The sequence below is a fragment of the Calypte anna genome, chromosome 2, assembly GCF_003957555.1.
Source record: "Calypte anna isolate BGI_N300 chromosome 2, bCalAnn1_v1.p, whole genome shotgun sequence".
NCBI lineage: Eukaryota > Metazoa > Chordata > Aves > Apodiformes > Trochilidae > Calypte > Calypte anna.
The window spans coordinates 25010568-25027487 of NC_044245.1; the positions used below are offsets into that span (position 1 = coordinate 25010568).

Consider the following 16920-nt stretch of genomic DNA (forward strand, 5'->3'; position numbering starts at 1 on the left):
AATAAAACCTGTTACGACTTTTATGTGAGAAATTTGTCAGGCTTCCCAGTGAGTTGTGAGATTCCTAGATAAACAGGTGGGGTGTTTGTTTGTGCCAGGGAGAAGCGAGGGCCAGGGGCTGTCTGCAGAAGAGGGAGCTGGGGCTGAGATTGGCAGAGACCTGTGGCCAAGGCAGAGACCACCCAACAACAGCCCAGTCCTGCTGCACCCAGGTGTGGTGAGTAGAAGGGCAGGTCCAGTGATAGAAAGAGGTCAACTGGGAGCCTGGGCAAGTTCATGGGGTGAGGAAGGTCCCAGGACAAGCCAGGAGGTTCACCCATGGGCTGGGGCTAAGGTCCAGATCCCACAGGGCACATGGCACCAAGCTTAAATACATCCCCTGACAAGGAAGGAGCCCTTATTGATGTTGTGTCTTGATGCTAATTGAAACTATTTTTTGACAGCAGACTCAACCATGGTTAGGTACCTGCAGCACAGCAGAGAGCTGCCACTGAGTGTGGAGCTGCAGGCCCAGGTGGCATTTTGCTTAAACAAAGCCAATATGACCACTTAAGTGAGTGTTTGTAGTGCTGTGCCAATAGTTTGCATCACATCAGCAGTGAAAGGAAGGGCATACACCTGAAAGAACAAGCAGTTCAGGACATGGCAAAAACTCTTCATTTTGGTGTGGCAGTCAGTCACTGAGTTGGTTCTACTCTTGGTGAAATGACATTCTCTGAGATTGAAGGTCAGGATGCGATGGAAAGCAGTGGGAAAAATTTCAGCTTTACTCAGGTTGGTCAGAGTTTCTTCGTTGACTTCAACAAGGCTAAAATGTCTTCATTTATGTTTGTTTAAAGCAAAAATGCAAGGTCAGCTTCTAATTATTAGTATGTTACGAATACAATGCTTAGATAAATTTTAATAGCTTCTGTACTGATTTATAGTATGGGAATTGAAAAAAATAGGTTAAAGCCAGAAAGAATCTAATCTCTTGTAAAATGCAAAAACACCTTTTGAAATGTGTTTTGTCTTACTGCAGCTTTGTAAAAGTTAAATGTATTGAAATACATTTCATTTGAGCAGATGATTGGTAGCTAGGAGAAGTGCAGTTATGATGATTCTGTTTGTAGAGGCAAGCTTTATATATGAAGTGTTTAGTATACTTTGATATATATATTCAGTATAGATAGGTATGATTTGATACCAGACATTCAGGAATAGTGTGGCTTTGAACCTAGGCAAATAAAGATGGTTTCATTGTTCCATTTTTATATGAAAAATTTCTCCAGTTTTTATGTATCACATAGTGAAGTTTGGGCAGTAGATGAAAGGGGAAAGACATGAAAATCTTTTCCCCTCAAAACCAAAGAAATAGGTTTTCATTATTTTTCCAGCATTAAGTATATATACTATGTATCTATATCTATATATAATACTATATCTACACAAAATACTGATTTTTCTAATCAGGGAGAACCAGAATCCCTTTGCTCTTGTACAGATCATGGCCCTCCCATTCCTGCCTGGAACAGCTGTGATTCAGGGTGCCTTTCATGCACCTTCTGGATGGATTACTCTTAATTTCATTTTCACTGTCCTGGTAAACGCTTTGCAATATCACTGACAGGTGGTAGCACTGAAGATTTATTTCAGCATTTGTAGGTTCTTCCTACAGAACTGTAACACTGCTTTGCTAATGATTTTGCCCGAAAATGTTGCTGTTGGAAAGCTGAAACCAGACAACTGCAGTAGATGGTGACACTCACAGTAATAATTGTGTCCTCTACAGAGTCCTCCTTCAGGAAGGGGGCTTGTCAGAGTTCTGAGGTGATCCAAGTGCAAGTGAGGCAAGGCTGTATTTGTGTAAGGTCACTCACACTGTTTGTATGAGGGACCACCATGGTTGGTGCTGAGACAGATGTTTTACTTAAGTTTACTAAGTTTATGTAAATTTTAAGAGTTTGAAGGAACTGAATAAAAGAGAGAGCCAGCTACAAGAAAAGCTAATGGTTCTGAGGACAGTGTGTCAAGGAACGATGTAACAAATGAGACTGCCAGCTGCTAATAAAAAGATGCTTTTACTTGGAAATGGATTTAGGTGAATGACACAGCACCTTATTTGTATTGTTACATAGAACTCTGAAAAACAGATGAGTTCAGAACCCAGAGGAGGATTGGAGTTCCTCTCTGCTGTCTCCCTCCTGAGCAGGATAGTGATAGAGCAATCAACCTGTTCCATTGGTGGTTCAAAGAATGATTTTAACACTTGGGTCATAATCCTGTGAAATGCGGCCTGTAAAGGAGTTCAATCACAGGTCTGATTATTTGGGTGCTCTTAGTTACAAAGATACAGGGAAAACATGCAAAGTGCGTATGTTCACAATGCAGGTCCTGTCTTAGGAAAAAGTATTGAAAGATTCTTCTGTTGAATAGCTTCAAACCATGTTTCCATACAGATTTTAATGAAGCAGTGCCAGAAACAGAGAGACTGGACTCCAAAGCTCTGAAGACTCGAGCGCAGCTTTCAGTGAAGAATAAGCGGCAGAGGCCTTCTAGAACAAGGCTGTATGACAGCATCAGTTCAACGGATGGAGAGGACAGCCTTGAACGAAAGGTGAGAAGGACTCTGACCTCTCTTTCAGGCTTCCTATGGAGTGCTAGATTGCCCCTGTAAGTCACTGTATCCTCTGTCCTTTCATTGTATCACAGGCAATATTTATCCCTCTGTGGTCAGTATGCTATGTATGTCCGTGACTGATGTGTGAGTCCAGTCTCTTGAGTCAACACACCTGTTTTTTTATTTTGTTGTGGATTTTTTTAACAGGAATCCTGGACTTTCTGGTTTATGTGTGCTTTTTAATGCAGAGTAAGTTCTTTCATTTATGCAGGAGGTGGAACAAATTTGAATTGTGCATTCTCTTTGTTAATTTATTAACACAACTGATACAATATTCACTCATTGTTTTGTCCTATTTTGACTTCCCTCTGAAAGCAAATACCGTAAACAACACTGTGTGTGGTGTCAGAAGGTAACAGCATAAATTGCTAAAGCACTTGATACAAATAGAAGGCTAAATAATGAATAAAAGAGTTGCATGTTCAAAGTAAACCTTGCTCTGAATGGTTACTAAATGGTATAACCTGCTTTAAAATCTCTTATACCAACAGCCGTCAAACAGTTACAGTAGTCCCATGCACATTTCAAAATCAGCACTACCCTTATGCATGAGAGCATCCTCACCAGCATCAGATTCTGGTGCTTCTTCCCTCTCCCCTGTGGCTAGCAGTGCAGCAATCTCACTTGACAACCTAACTGCAAACCAAGAAGAAGGACAGCACCGAAAAGGAGGTGTCCTTTCCCCACATGTTCGGGGAGAGACTCCACTTTCCTCTCCTTCAAAATCTGGGCACAGCTCTGAAGCCTCTCCTTTGCATCACCCTGCGGGCAGGCGTATTGTACAGTATAAAGGTATTACTGTTTTTTACAATAAATTGATGCATCACTTTGCTCACTTAAATCTATTTTATGAACATCTGTCTTGTAGTAGGGCTTTAGCAACTAGAAGGCCATCATCTCATAACTTCATTTGTCTGCCTGGTTACAAATGACCTTGTAGGTATAAGAAAACAAAATTTAAAATAAGATCAGGAACTACTTCCTTTCTATGTTTTTTTCTTCTTAGAACTCACTGAAAAAGCTAGCGACAAGTTGCCTTTAAGGAAATCTTGTGTTTTTTTTTTAAAAAACCAAAATTATTGGACTTGAGGACATTTCTGTATTAGAAACATGCTTAACACAGTGTACTTACTTGAATTATGTGATTTTGGCACTGCTTGTTGCTTTTTTTGGAGGGTGGGAAAAGAAGTGTAAAACAGAAATAACAGATTGTAGCTTTTAATTGCTGGGAGGCAGCATGGTCTAGATTAAACAAGAGGTTAGTGTCCATTGAGGAGGTTGCCCACATTGTTATTTGTTTAATTCAGAATTTTAAAATGAAAGCCTGACAAAACATGATGCAATCATTCCTAGGTCAGGTATCTGTCTCAGATAGTTTGTTAAATGCATTAGCAATACAATATAGCCCAGATTACCCAGTCCTCCTTTTTGGATGACTTGTGAAGTCAAAATTAGCATTTTACACAACTTCAGCCATTCTTAGCTATGCACCTTGCATTCTCTAACTGTGACATAAGCTAAAATACATTATAATAATAGTTTAGAAGTGAGGACTGCAGAATTAGGTCTGGTTAGGCTCGTAACAGACTTTGGTTTACTTAAAGTAACTGAAAAGAAAAATTTGTTGAGGATTTTTATTTGATTTTTATTTGTGTGTCTGAAAAGGTGCCACTGATTCACAACCTGTTTTGCCTTCATCTTCTCCCATGGCTTTTACGTAGATTCCTAAATGACTGTTTAATAAATTTTTGTTGAATTTAGGATAGGTTAATATAGGATAGCATTTTTACATGGGTCCTGGAATTGCTAGTCTAATTATATAGCTGCTAATTGTACAGTTTATGAAAGATAAATTCAGTATTTGAATTCTGTAATTAAAGGCACGAGTGTGAACATAAGAATGTGACTTTCAAGCTTCTATTTCAGCTTGAGTGTATGATTGGTTTACCAGTGAGGTTGTAAATCCTGATTTTCCAACTGATGTATGAAAAATATGTTCAGTGGAAACGAGGCCTGCCGTGTAAGGAATAGGGAATTACATTCCACCCACTGTGCCACTCTTTCCAATTTAGATTTGAAAAATAATCTCTGTCTAAATATTGGCATCATGCTTTCCCCACTGTGACCATTAAGCAAACATCCTGTGTTTTTGGGTGTATCCAGATTCTGATCAGTACCTGAAAATTAAACCAACAGCAATTTATTTTCAAATGGAAAAATTGTATTTTAAAAGTCCTACAAAAAAAAAAAAAAAAAAAAAAAGAAATATCCTCAAGCAGATGTTTGGCAGCAAAGCTGTTTAAAGTTATTAATTTTTCTGTCAAATTTACTATTAATTTTAAAGTCAAACTCACAGAGGCTAGGAAATAAAAAGGGACATTGTATTTCTTCCGTGTGTTCAGGTAGGGTTTTAGAGGTAGAAAGAGCACATCTGTGGACACTTGTGTATGCTTTGATTAATTTATCATGGGCAAAATGAGTGTTAGCAAGCACACGCTTTTTTGTTTTGGGTTTTGTGGTTTTTTGGGTTTTGTTTTGTTTTTTAAATTTTTTTTTTATTATTATTATGAGACCCTTCAGTGCTGTGGAAGAGCTGAAGTGGCATAAAATCAGTTTTATTGCAAAATGATAAAATGGTGAGGATTTTTGCTGGTTTGTATTTTAAACACAGCTGTTTCATGTATGTGTATGATTAATTTATTTTCTTCAGTTCTGGCTGCTTAGTGCAGCAGCATCCTTTGACAGGGCAGCCGAGGTGACCCTCACGGGCAATACTCTGCTGATGTGAGGCTGGTTGCAACTGTTTTGTGACCCTGGGGACAAAAGTTAAGTCTTCTTTCACATCCATCAGCCACAGATTATTTACTCCAGCTCCTTAAGGCTGAAAGTGAGAGATTAAACATCTTCCATGTGATTTTTTTCTGAGGAACAGGCTCAGCCTCTCTGAAGAGCTACAAGGAGAGAGGGAAGATGCGCCCATCTAGGGTGGTCAGAGTCGCCTCCTGCCCAGTCAGGGCACCTGCAGCCTTGGTTCATGGCCACTGCCATGTGCCCAGCACTCTGTGTACCTCTGGGTGTGCAAGACTGAAGATTTGAATCTACTCTGAAAACCACTGAAACTGATTTTGGGACCTGGCCCATCCATCCTCCACTATACCCCAGAGCCAGCATATTTTCCCCAGCAAATTGTCATAATTCAGAGGGTGGGAAGCTGGGCTGAGCTGTGTGGGAGTGGGAGCACAGTGGTACAAGAGCCTGAGCAGAAATTTGCTGTTCCAGGGAGCTGCTACATGTTCGTGCTGAGCTCTGCAGATTATTTCCTCTATTGCAACAGCAAACCTCCAGCTGGAAATATTTGCCCACCACAAAAGCAATGTACCTTATAGTTTCATTACTTTCATCAAGAAGTTTCTAAAAAAGCCCTCTACCATCTGGCCCCCAGGCCCCACTTGGCTGCAAATAGCTAGTGTGAAAATAAATATTATGACTTTTATTCTTGAAAGTAGCAATTTGGACAGTGGTTAAATGACAAGGATACATTAAAGGTGGAAGAGGAACCTTAAGAGGAGGCAGGAGAGGACTGTGCCCAATGTGCATGCTCTCCTCACCATCCTTGGGGAATGGGTTTCTTCTCACAAGACTTTGCCTTGCTTTTGTTATTCTTTGTGTTCTTTTTTCTTGTTTGCTTTTTTGGCATAAGGCTACTTGTAAGTTGTTCTTTAATGTGTTGAGGTTTTTTTTAACATAAGGACTTGTGCTGGTGAATACTCTGGGGTTTAGAGTGTGGGTATTGCAAGAGACTTGTTTTGCTGGTTTTCCTTGGATTTATGAACCAGCTGCTTATTGAATTTTTTACTTGAATGAAGACTTGGCCAAGTATAATCCACAAAGCAATGTAAAAAGTTCTGTACACGTAGCTGACTGCCCTGTGATACCACTGTAGTATTATGGGTTAATTCTGAGGGCTTAATATGTGTCAGCTACAGTAGGAGAAATCCACAAACCTAGCAGTGCTTTATTAAAAGTCACTGTATATCTGAGGTCACGTTGTAAAAGTCACCAAACCACAAGTGACATGAATGACTGACCTTCATTTGCTTTGCCAAGAGTATCCGAGGACACTCTTTGTTTAAGAACCACATAATCCTTGTCTGGACTTCTGAGCTACAGCATGGGGTTTTTTTAGCTTCTATATAGATTTGAGAGGATGCTTTGCAGACTCAGATGCATTGTATCAGCTTTAGAGGTCCTGCAGCTCTTTCCTCTTTAGATTTTAACAGTGTTTGTAGAACAGGTCAAAAATGGGTAGATGTTTCAGGGCAAATTTATTAACTAAGCACCTTTTTTTTTTTTTTAAATTCAAAATAGTTGGATTTTAAGTTAAATGTTTGTTTTAACAGGGATGTTCAAGCTAAACAGGTAACTTATTTAGCATTTCCACTGTAAAAGGTACCCTTGGCTCCAAAGTTCAAGAAAGTATTTCAGGAGTAATTTTGGAAGTAAAGCATACGTAAGAAATTAATTATCTAAAAGGAAATTTAAGTGGCTACTGTTGAGTGTAAAAATTGATTCCTTGTAATGTTTATCTGTAAATCTGTTAGACTTACTACACATTCATTAAAACTCAAGCAAAATTAACTATTTTTCTTAAAGTAAGATTTCTTTGTGTGTATTTTCAAATTCTGAAACTACTTATTTTTATCCCTCTTCACATCATCATCTTAAAAATGAGAAGAATTCACATAATTGTGTTCTCATGCGTGCCTACATGTATGCATATCTAATTATGAAAAGATACACAAATTGTTCTGGATGGAAAGTGGAATAGCTATCAGTAGCAACTAAAAATAATAATGTACATTCTTCCATGTACAAATGTATCCTAGATGGTGCCACAGGTGCTCAGGCAGCAAGAACAGCTAGCCCGACTATAGGGCATACAGAAAAACTAAAGCGAAAACTTGCAGATCTTGGGTAAGCATTTTCTTATTTAAAATACTTTCTTTTTTTTCATGAAAGGATTGAAAGTAAAATTTAAAAAGTGTTTCCTGATGTTTTCTAATATTCTTGCAGGGCTCCATTGAGAAGGAGTTCCAGCAAGGGCAAGAAGCGGAAAGAGAAAGAAGCTGTTAGGGTGACCTGTGGCAGTAGGTATGGGTAAAAGATTGAGGATGCAAGAAATGATATACCAGAAACACTAGAAAAACCTAATCATCCTAGGAGATGACATTAACAGCCCTATTCATGTTGTATTAACAAGTGTTTAGCTTTGAGATAACCTTCTGAACTTACAAACCTAGATTTCTGATACTAATGGAAGGCTAACATATAATACAAAAGTAGTTGGAGGCTTGAAATATGGCATCACTGCTACTGTTGCATCCACGTGTGGGATTTGGAGAAATAGGTTATCAGAGCTGGCCTACAGCATGTACACACATTAAGTTCATAACACCCATGAATCAGAAATTTTGACACAGTTCTGCATATTTTTTTTTAAATGCCTCCCGGACTGAGGGTGGGCACATCCTGATTCCCACATCAGGAATCCTTTAAAAAATGTTTGCTCATGAAGGTGAACATTATAAGCTGCAAACAGATAGCAAAAATGCTGACAGTATTTCTCACATCACCAACTCTTGCGGGCAATAGCTGTGGGATCTGATCAGACCACAGCACTTGCATCTGGACTCTGATTAAATAAACCAATGTTCAGAATGGCAGGAAGCAATCTTCTCTGCAAAAGCCAGTGTAAAGTTTTACTTATTTACTCACTCAGGCACATCACACTCAAGTGCAGTGTTCTGTCTCAGCATACATTTATGCATTTGTACCCTGCAAATATCTGGCAGTATATTCAGTGGTCTTAGGCAGCAGTCATTGCCTCCAACTTGGTGTCAGAAGACCTGTTCCAGTTGGTTATATCAGGGTGTCTGCTTGCAGCAGGACCTGGAGTTAAGAGATATTCACTGCTGGATTTCCCTAGGGACAGGGAGGGATTTGTTCAGGCAAATTCTCTGCACCTCTGTGTAGCTGTAAGGCAGATAGTGCCCTTAGCAGGGTAGTTAACATCATGTAGCATTTAATTACCAAGCCACAGGGTGGAGGAGATGAAAGTAGACTTGTTTTAAGAAGTTTCTGTGTTCTTTCTACCAACACAGTGTTTTACAGACATTTGTGAGACCCCCTAGGTGTTTTTCTTAGAGAAAGCAAATCTCGATATAAAGAGATCAGTTGCTTATTAAACCATTTGATAAATCAGTTTGTATTATTTTTTAATATTTCTGAGTTTGGACACAGTTACTAAGAGCAAATTTTAATAATGTTTTCAAAGTCAAAATTCAGAGTGATTTGTAATTCTGACTATTCCTCTGTAAACTGGAATAGTATTACTCAATATAACTTTTTAAATAGCCATTGTCACTTCTTTTATTACTAACTCCAAAGAATATCCTCAAAAGAAATGTGAAGATGTTTTCTCTACAACCCAAAGCTGTATAAGGTCTTGGAAGGAAGGAAGATGATGATCAAAAGACAGCATCCTGTTATAATTGTGTCCATTGCAGCAACTGATTGATGTAGCATTACTTACACTGTCAGATGGATGTTGTATGAATTATTTTGCCATTGCCAAAAAACCAGCAGTCAGGATGCATACATAAAGTCCTAAATTATTTTCTAAGATACCACTAATGTTACATGCATTAAAAATTCCCCACTTAAGTAAGAAGGATATATTCCCCTGCCTGGAGCTAAGTGATTCAGGCAACACAATTTGGTTTTTCCTTTGACTTTCAAGCGAGACAAGAGGGTGAGGGAGAAGCACAGGACTGGGTCAAATGGATCTATATTTAGCTACATTTCCTCATGTAGCTAAAGGGAAGGAGGATTCGTCTGCTGCCTCCCTGGGTGAAGGCTCTTTGACAACTTCAGTTTCATCCGTATAGAGAAGAAGCCTCACAATAAACACAGCCCTAGTGACTGTGTTAATAATGATTTAGAAGCTGCCTGGAAGGTAGAAGTTGAGGGGAGATTTACTTCAATATACTGGTGGCTGCTAAGAGCAGAAGAAATTTAATGATCTGAAATGATACTATATATGTTGGTATAAATAATGTGAGGATATGACATATTCATAGGTTCTTTGAGGCAGACACTTTTCATGGTTATTTTTTATATACATTCTGTACTGTTGACATATTTAGCAAATATTTTGGGTATTTTATTTTATAGCTGCTGCCTTTGCCTCGATCGTATTATCCACTGCAGTCTTGCCTAACTACAAAGAGATGGGCTGATAATATCACATAGGTGTTAGTAATATTTACTAACTTTTAAGTTAAGATAATAATACTATGTCAGTAGGCATATCTCCATAGATGGATACAGATGCACCTGATTCATCCTGCCTGTGCTCAGAATCCAAGCCAGACCTCTGGTAACCAAAGTCCACTTAGGTCAGTGCTGAGTGTTATCTATTTAATCATGATGAGATACCACTGCAGCTCAGAAATGCACCAACACAACACGTGGCTTCTTGTCTGGAGGTGGTTCACATCCAGACAGCAGGAGTACAGGCATTTACAGCTGGCATCTGTCTCCATTTGCTTTGTGTATGTTATCTAAGAGAGCTTGAGTTAGAAAAAAAAACTAAAGAACTGATTTTTTTTCCTCTTTTTCTGAAATAGAAATGTCAGGCATGCCCCTACCAGCTGCACGACACTTGGTTCTTTAGTCACAGTTGCAGGAAATGTCACTCTTGTTACAATGAACTGGTTCTGTAGCATGTTGTTTTTTCTTACTTTATAATCTAACACCTATTCCTGCTCCCTTCTCTTAAACAGGACCGCCAGGGAGATGCTGCAGAAATCAGCAAACACTGAATCTTTAGCAGAGAGATCCTCCTCTCTCCCACACTGTGTACCATTCACATGGTATGGAGAGAGTGGCAAGGGATCCAATTCTTCTAGCAACCTGCCATCACCTACCAGCTCAACTGAACCTTCCTCTGAAAATTTAAGTCCAGCTAAAAAAGGGTCAAAGGTAGAAAATAAAAACTACCTTATTCCCACTGTGTTGAGTGGCATAATTGGCTTCATGTTTCTGGAAAAAGAACAGGCCAATATGTGACTACTACAATAAACAGTGCATGGTGTTCATTGTATGGTAAAAATTCATCCAAACAGAACATCTCTGTCATTGTACCATTCCATGTTCTTCTACCTTTTTGCTCTGTCTTAATGTATATTAATTCAGTAAACTAACTGTGGTGTGCTGTACCATAACCAAAGCAAGTGGTGCCAGTGGAAATTAGCATTTGGATCCACTGAACAAATGCTAGATTTGTGTATTCAATTATAGATATTTTCTGCATTCTTCAGGACTGATTGTGGGAATACCTACCCATGTTCAAACGAGGTGTCTGCAAGTGAAGAAATGCTGTATGCTGTCCATCATCTGCCTTTTTCCCCCAATAATGAAATCTGTTTGTCATGCATGCTGGATGTTGGATTTAATTCTCTGTATGAAGGTGCTTGAACTGTAAATATGAACTATTGCAATTTAATACATCTATGTGATTCCTTTCTATGTGCATGAGTGTTTCAGCATGGTAACTTGTTAAATAACCCCTAGTTATAGCAATATACTTATTTTTTTCATGTTTATTTTCAGTTCTGGAAAATACTCCTCTGCCTGTCTTCTTACAGCTTGTAGCAGCTGACTTTTTATATTGATCTGGTAAAAAGAAATAGATATGGTTCTCCACTTTATTTACAGGAATATGAATCAGAAAAATCTAATTCTTCTGTCTTCTGCAAACATGCATGTGCATAACAGCAGTTTCCAAAATTTCTTTTTCTTTGGTGCCAAAAGCTGGTGATACCTTACTTCTGCTGTGCACGTAGGTGTGCTTGGTACCTGGTAGGGACAGCAACACGAGGCTGACTGGTCCAGATCAGATTGATAGAGAAGACCACAGATGAAAACTCTGCAGATTAAAGAGAAATGAATTGGTTACCCAGTTTCTTTTGAAAACTAAAGATGAGGGTTAGAGATGTAAATCTTATTTGTACCTTTAAAGAAACACTGAATACAAATATTTTTCAAGTGGGGAAAAGAGTACCTCTTTTTTTCACTTAGCATTAGGTTGAGGTTGGAGGGGGCTTTTGTTCCGTCATAATTATTGTCAGGCCTTGGCTATCTTCTCTTTTTCCTGTAAAAAATTAAATTTTGAAGACTTAAATTCCATGACAAGACTGAAGCTTGCACAAAGTAGAGGTGAAAATAAAATCAGAATACTGAAAAAATAAAATTATGTTCTTCACACAACAGGAGGTAAAGCTGTTGAACTCCTGGCTAAACACTCTAGGGGCCAAAAGTCTGCATATTAATGAAGCTGCTTGGATTTCTTCTGCTCTATAAAGAGTTGGGGAAAGTAGAACAGGAATTCTAAACATAGGTGTGAAAACTGATCGCAAAACCATTTTGATGTTCCCTGTAAAATTTGTAAGCTCTTAAATTAGCAGTTTCTGTCCTGTTATTCAGGCTTTTAAAGCACAGCATGATACCAGCAGGACCAACGCTTGGTATTTTTGAAGACTTCTTGTTTTCAGGTCACGTATAAAGTATAAGAGGATAATTTTTTAGTGTAACTTTTAGTTTTGATATTTAGATTTTTTTTAATGCCTAAGTTAAATTAAATTTGACATTGATGTAGTTTTTTGAGTACAGATTAGAGGTATTCATCAACTCTGTATTCAAGTTAAATGGAAGATAATGGTGTCCTTAATTTTTTATGGATTTTGTTTTTTTATGGTTCTCACTATAATGTGAAATACTTGTTATTTTTTTGTCGCCTTCTGATGGTAATTTTGCTGTATTCCTGAGAAATATGTGCACACTTTTGCTATTTTCCCCTGTAAGGTGTGGTCTGTCGTTACACTGTTAAGAAAAAACCAGGTTTGTTTTATGGTTATTAGTTCAGTAAATAACATTCAATATCCAAAGATCTCTTACCTTCAATTTATTTTTTTTCTAAAGGTATAGGCAAAGAGGGAGGATCCTTTCACTTTTCTAGGACATTATTTGGGACTCAGAAATGGACTCACAGGATATTCTTCTTGCTTTTTCAATAGCAGTTTTCACTTTGCTTTGCTAATTAATCCTCTGTCCTATTCTTTGTGCCACTGCCTGTGCTATGCTTGTCCTGAATTTTTTTAGGAAGTGAAATGCTCCTGATTAACCCTCAGAAACAGTAATTTGGCTCCAGGATGAGAGGGACTTAAGAGGGACTCTGGAAATAGCTTTAAGGCCCCTTTGCTATTCATTGAGGCATTAAGCTGACTCTTGAAGTACACAGTGATAAAAATGCTGTGTGTTCTGCAAGTATTAACAATACTAAAAATTCAGTTTCCTCATGTATCTTGCAGCTGGTTTGGTAAATGATTGAAATCACTCCTGAACTATGCCAACCTGGAAGGCAGAAAGCAAGTTCCCCTTTGAGGTGCCCATAGGAGATGGTTTGTTCATCCTGACTCCTCTTTTTCTCCACAGAATTTCACGTTCAACGATGATTTCAGTCCCAGCAGCACCAGTTCAGCAGACCTGAGTGGTTTAGGAGCAGAACCCAAACCCCCAGGCTTCTCACACTCTTTAGCACTGTCGTCAGATGAGGTATGCTGATCAAATTGTTTAAGGTGGGAAATAGTTGTTTTCTTTCTCCCATGGCATTTTGCTTGATAAGTACTCAAATAGTAAGGGGATATTTTTAGCCGGTAGAATGGGAGAAGAAAACTAATTTTGGTTGCTAGATTGTAATTTTTCCTGTTCATACATTAATGACTTGAAATAAAGGTTCTGTGGTATTATTGCAGGAAAGTAGAATACAGTTGGTTTCCTAAGAGGTGCTATATTCTTCCAGATTTCAATACAGTTTTCCTACATTTTAAATAACTACACGTGGTCCCCCGGATACATACCCTTCACTAGACATAATTGAGACAATTTTGAGATAATAAACATAGAGTGTAGTTTAATAAATATAATTGAGATGTAAAGCACATTTACCTAGACTATTTTTTACCCTGATCCATTAAAATAATAATGACTTGTACATACAGTAATTGTGTGTAACTGTACCTGAATGTGTGTATATTGATTAGAACAGATATGTGTTAATCCACTTGGTGTTCTTTGTGCTTGCTCTGCATGGTGGATTTTAATTCAGTTACTTCAAACCAGAGGTTTTTTGAACAATAATAATGCTGGAAAAGCGTTTTTAACCCCGTAAATCAGTGGCATAATTGAGCATGATATAATATGTTGAAAATACTTTTCTTAAGAAACTATTTCTATAGCTTAGTTGTCAGTGAAGATGCACAGTTTAACAGTAGCTGACATGTGTCCTGTGCACTCAGGAAACCTGTGCCTTTGTTCTTTCATCAGCACTCTGTAAAAACTTCACTTTTTTTATGTGGGGCTTCAGCCAGGGTGTCTTTTTCCTAGAGAGGAGAAACTTGAAGTATCTGGGGTTTTTTGTTGGTTGGTTGGTTATTTGGTTGGTTTTGGGGTTTTTTTTATGACAGTTAGGTCAGTTCTGTCCCTGCACGCTTTGAGAATGAGAGCTGTTCCATGCAACCTTATTTACTGAAATGCAAGTCTACAAACCCAACCATTATTTAGAGGTTACTTACTGCAGTTATCATAGGAGAGTGCAGGCAGGTCTGTATGTCCTGTGAATTACTGAAAACAGCAAAATCATAATTTACAGCTTATTTAGTGTTAGTGCTATCTTGATAATATATTTTGTTCTCTTACCATGTTTCATTCCCCTTGGGTTTTATATTTTATTGTGACAATGGCCTGTTCCCAGTAGTATTGAATTAAAAGCTTGAAAACGCTTTCATTTTGCTTGTTCAGCTCTTTGCTTTATCACTTCTAAAACACCAAGCCTGAACAGGTTTATAAAAATGAGTGTGTTTTCTCCATCCTTTGCTGTGTGCCAGACTGCAGCCTGCGAAGCAGGCAGCGTGTTCAGCAAGAGCTGCAGTAGAAACCTCCCCAACCACCCTGGCAGGGGATGAGGCCAGCATTGCCCTTCAGCTTTTCATAGCCTATTGCTCCTTTGCTCAGGCTTCTCTGGCAGATCTGACACGGTTATTCGAGGGAGATGAAAAAAGAGAGTGGTGGTGGGAACCCAGTTATAGCAGTTTGTTCTCCTCTAATTAAAGGAGCTTCTGCTCTTGCAGTTGGAGCCCTCAGGAAGGTCCCACCAGTTCTAGGGTGTTAAGACTAAGAACTCCAAGGGGGGTTAATTTACAAAATCTCAGGTTTAGCTGCCAAATCCTGTGTGTGCTGAGCTTTCAACATAACATCTATGCTTCTGGAAATATTTTTTGGTAAAGAAATCTCTTTGGTTTTGAGTAGCCTTATCTGTTTGCAGATCTCAGTGCTGCCCTTGCCTGAACTTTTACATGCCGTTACACGTTCTGTATTTTGTTTCTATAATGCTTTTCTTTCCCATTTCTTTGTTGCTCCCTCACTCAGAGCCTGGATATGATTGATGATGAGGTGAGATACAAGTGTGCTGTTGTGGTGAACTGTGTGACCATTTTGTGGCAATGTATCCTCTCCTTTGCAGATTCACATTTCTTATTTCTGTTCTGTGGCAAACACCCATGTTCAAGCAGGACACAGAGATGTCACTAGCACCTCTCTGCTCGTCTTGAATTCCCTCTCCTTTGTGCGAAGAGTTTTCAAGGCCATAGATAATTGCAATTCTTGCAGCATGCTGGAAGGGGGAAGAGGGCTGATGTCAGAGTAGATCCACCAGCTCCACTGAGATCCTGCTGGCAACAGGAGAAGGAAAAGACAGTGTTTAATCCATCTTTTACCCAGCCCTGAGAACTGGACAGCCAGAAGCTGAGAGCTCCCAGCATCATCTAACACAGAGTAAAAGCTGCCCTAACAGCAGACAGCTGCTGCAGCCAGCCTGTAGCAGCTGCTTTGCTGACCACAGCTGGGACAGAGTAGCTTTTGTTTCAGGGCCCACTGGCATACCCCTGGGTGTAATAAAGTGGCAGAGCAGGGGCACAGAGCTGGCCCCCCAGCAGCTGACATCCCACCTGCCCCTCCTGGTGCTGTATTTGGGCTCCCCTCCACACCAGCACAAAGTGATGAGAGCAGGGCTAGGGCTGTGGGATCATTGTGTCTTCCTTATCACTCCTCTGTGTCATCTCATAGTCTATCACAGCTAGTATTGGTCTGACTGGCTGCTTGATGTTATCACTTTGAACTTCAGAGTGGTTTTCTGAGGGGTTTTTTTACTCCTGAATTTCTTGTCTTTTAGCTTAACCACATCAAAAAGATCTGTGAATGAGCGTGGGAAACAGCATGCAGAATTCATTGCATCCTTTAGCAACATTCTCATTTGACAGATAAAAATCTTGCAAAGGAATGGGAGCACGCCTGCTTTGAATTGTGCCACTTGGCTATTTCATCCCTTGATTGTTTTAAAAGGAATACCAGTACCTTTTTCATCCTCTGTTTATAGATAGAAGACTTTCTGGGTACCTACCTTGTATCAATTCTTGTACATCTGGTTAGATACAGATGTCAGGTAGTGATGTGAAATTGTTTACATTGTAGTGGAAAGATCTTACATGTACCTCTGCTCTGGTACAGGCAGTTTGTACAGAAAAAATGCTGTTACTCATCCCTGTTACTCTTTTAATAGTAATGCATCATGTTTTTGCCACAGATCCTTGATGATGGACAATCTCCTAAGCACAGTCAGTGTCAGAGTCGTGCCGTTCAGGAGTGGAGCGTGCAGCAGGTTTCCCACTGGTTAATGAGCCTGAACCTTGAGCAGTATGTTTCTGAATTCAGTGCCCAAAACATCAATGGGGAGCATCTCCTTCAGCTGGATGGGAGTAAGCTCAAGGTAAATGACTGGCTGGACTTCAAGACTGTCTGCAGTATTTGTTGTTATTTTAGGTAATCTTGAAGGAAGTAATAATTCATCTAGAAAGCAACAAATCTCTGTGTGTGGCTTGGTGACAGACTAGAATGATAACCACACAATATAAAGCCACAGCAACACTTCTAAGAAATTCCCATATGCAATTGGATTCAGAAGCTTCAGAAGTAGAGAGCATTTGCATTGTGAAAACTCTGCATATGTATAATATACCCATATTTGCATGCATAAATCATAGAGCAGCATGTGGAAGTGGTATTTGTATGCAGGTATTTATCATCTA

The 16920-nt window shown here is 39.1% G+C and overlaps 1 protein-coding gene across 1 annotated transcript in view; it reads left to right on the plus strand.

Moving 5' to 3' along the window:
• Window positions 1–16920, plus strand: part of PPP1R9A (protein phosphatase 1 regulatory subunit 9A) — a 134874-nt gene that overhangs the window by 110860 nt on the left and 7094 nt on the right. Inside the window, exons 12-18 of the mRNA XM_030444153.1 lie at window positions 2439–2596; window positions 3151–3451; window positions 7546–7633; window positions 7733–7810; window positions 10504–10702; window positions 13214–13333; window positions 16419–16601. Of these exons, the coding sequence (XP_030300013.1) occupies window positions 2439–2596; window positions 3151–3451; window positions 7546–7633; window positions 7733–7810; window positions 10504–10702; window positions 13214–13333; window positions 16419–16601 (1127 nt within the window). The remainder of the gene's footprint in view (window positions 1–2438; window positions 2597–3150; window positions 3452–7545; window positions 7634–7732; window positions 7811–10503; window positions 10703–13213; window positions 13334–16418; window positions 16602–16920) is intronic.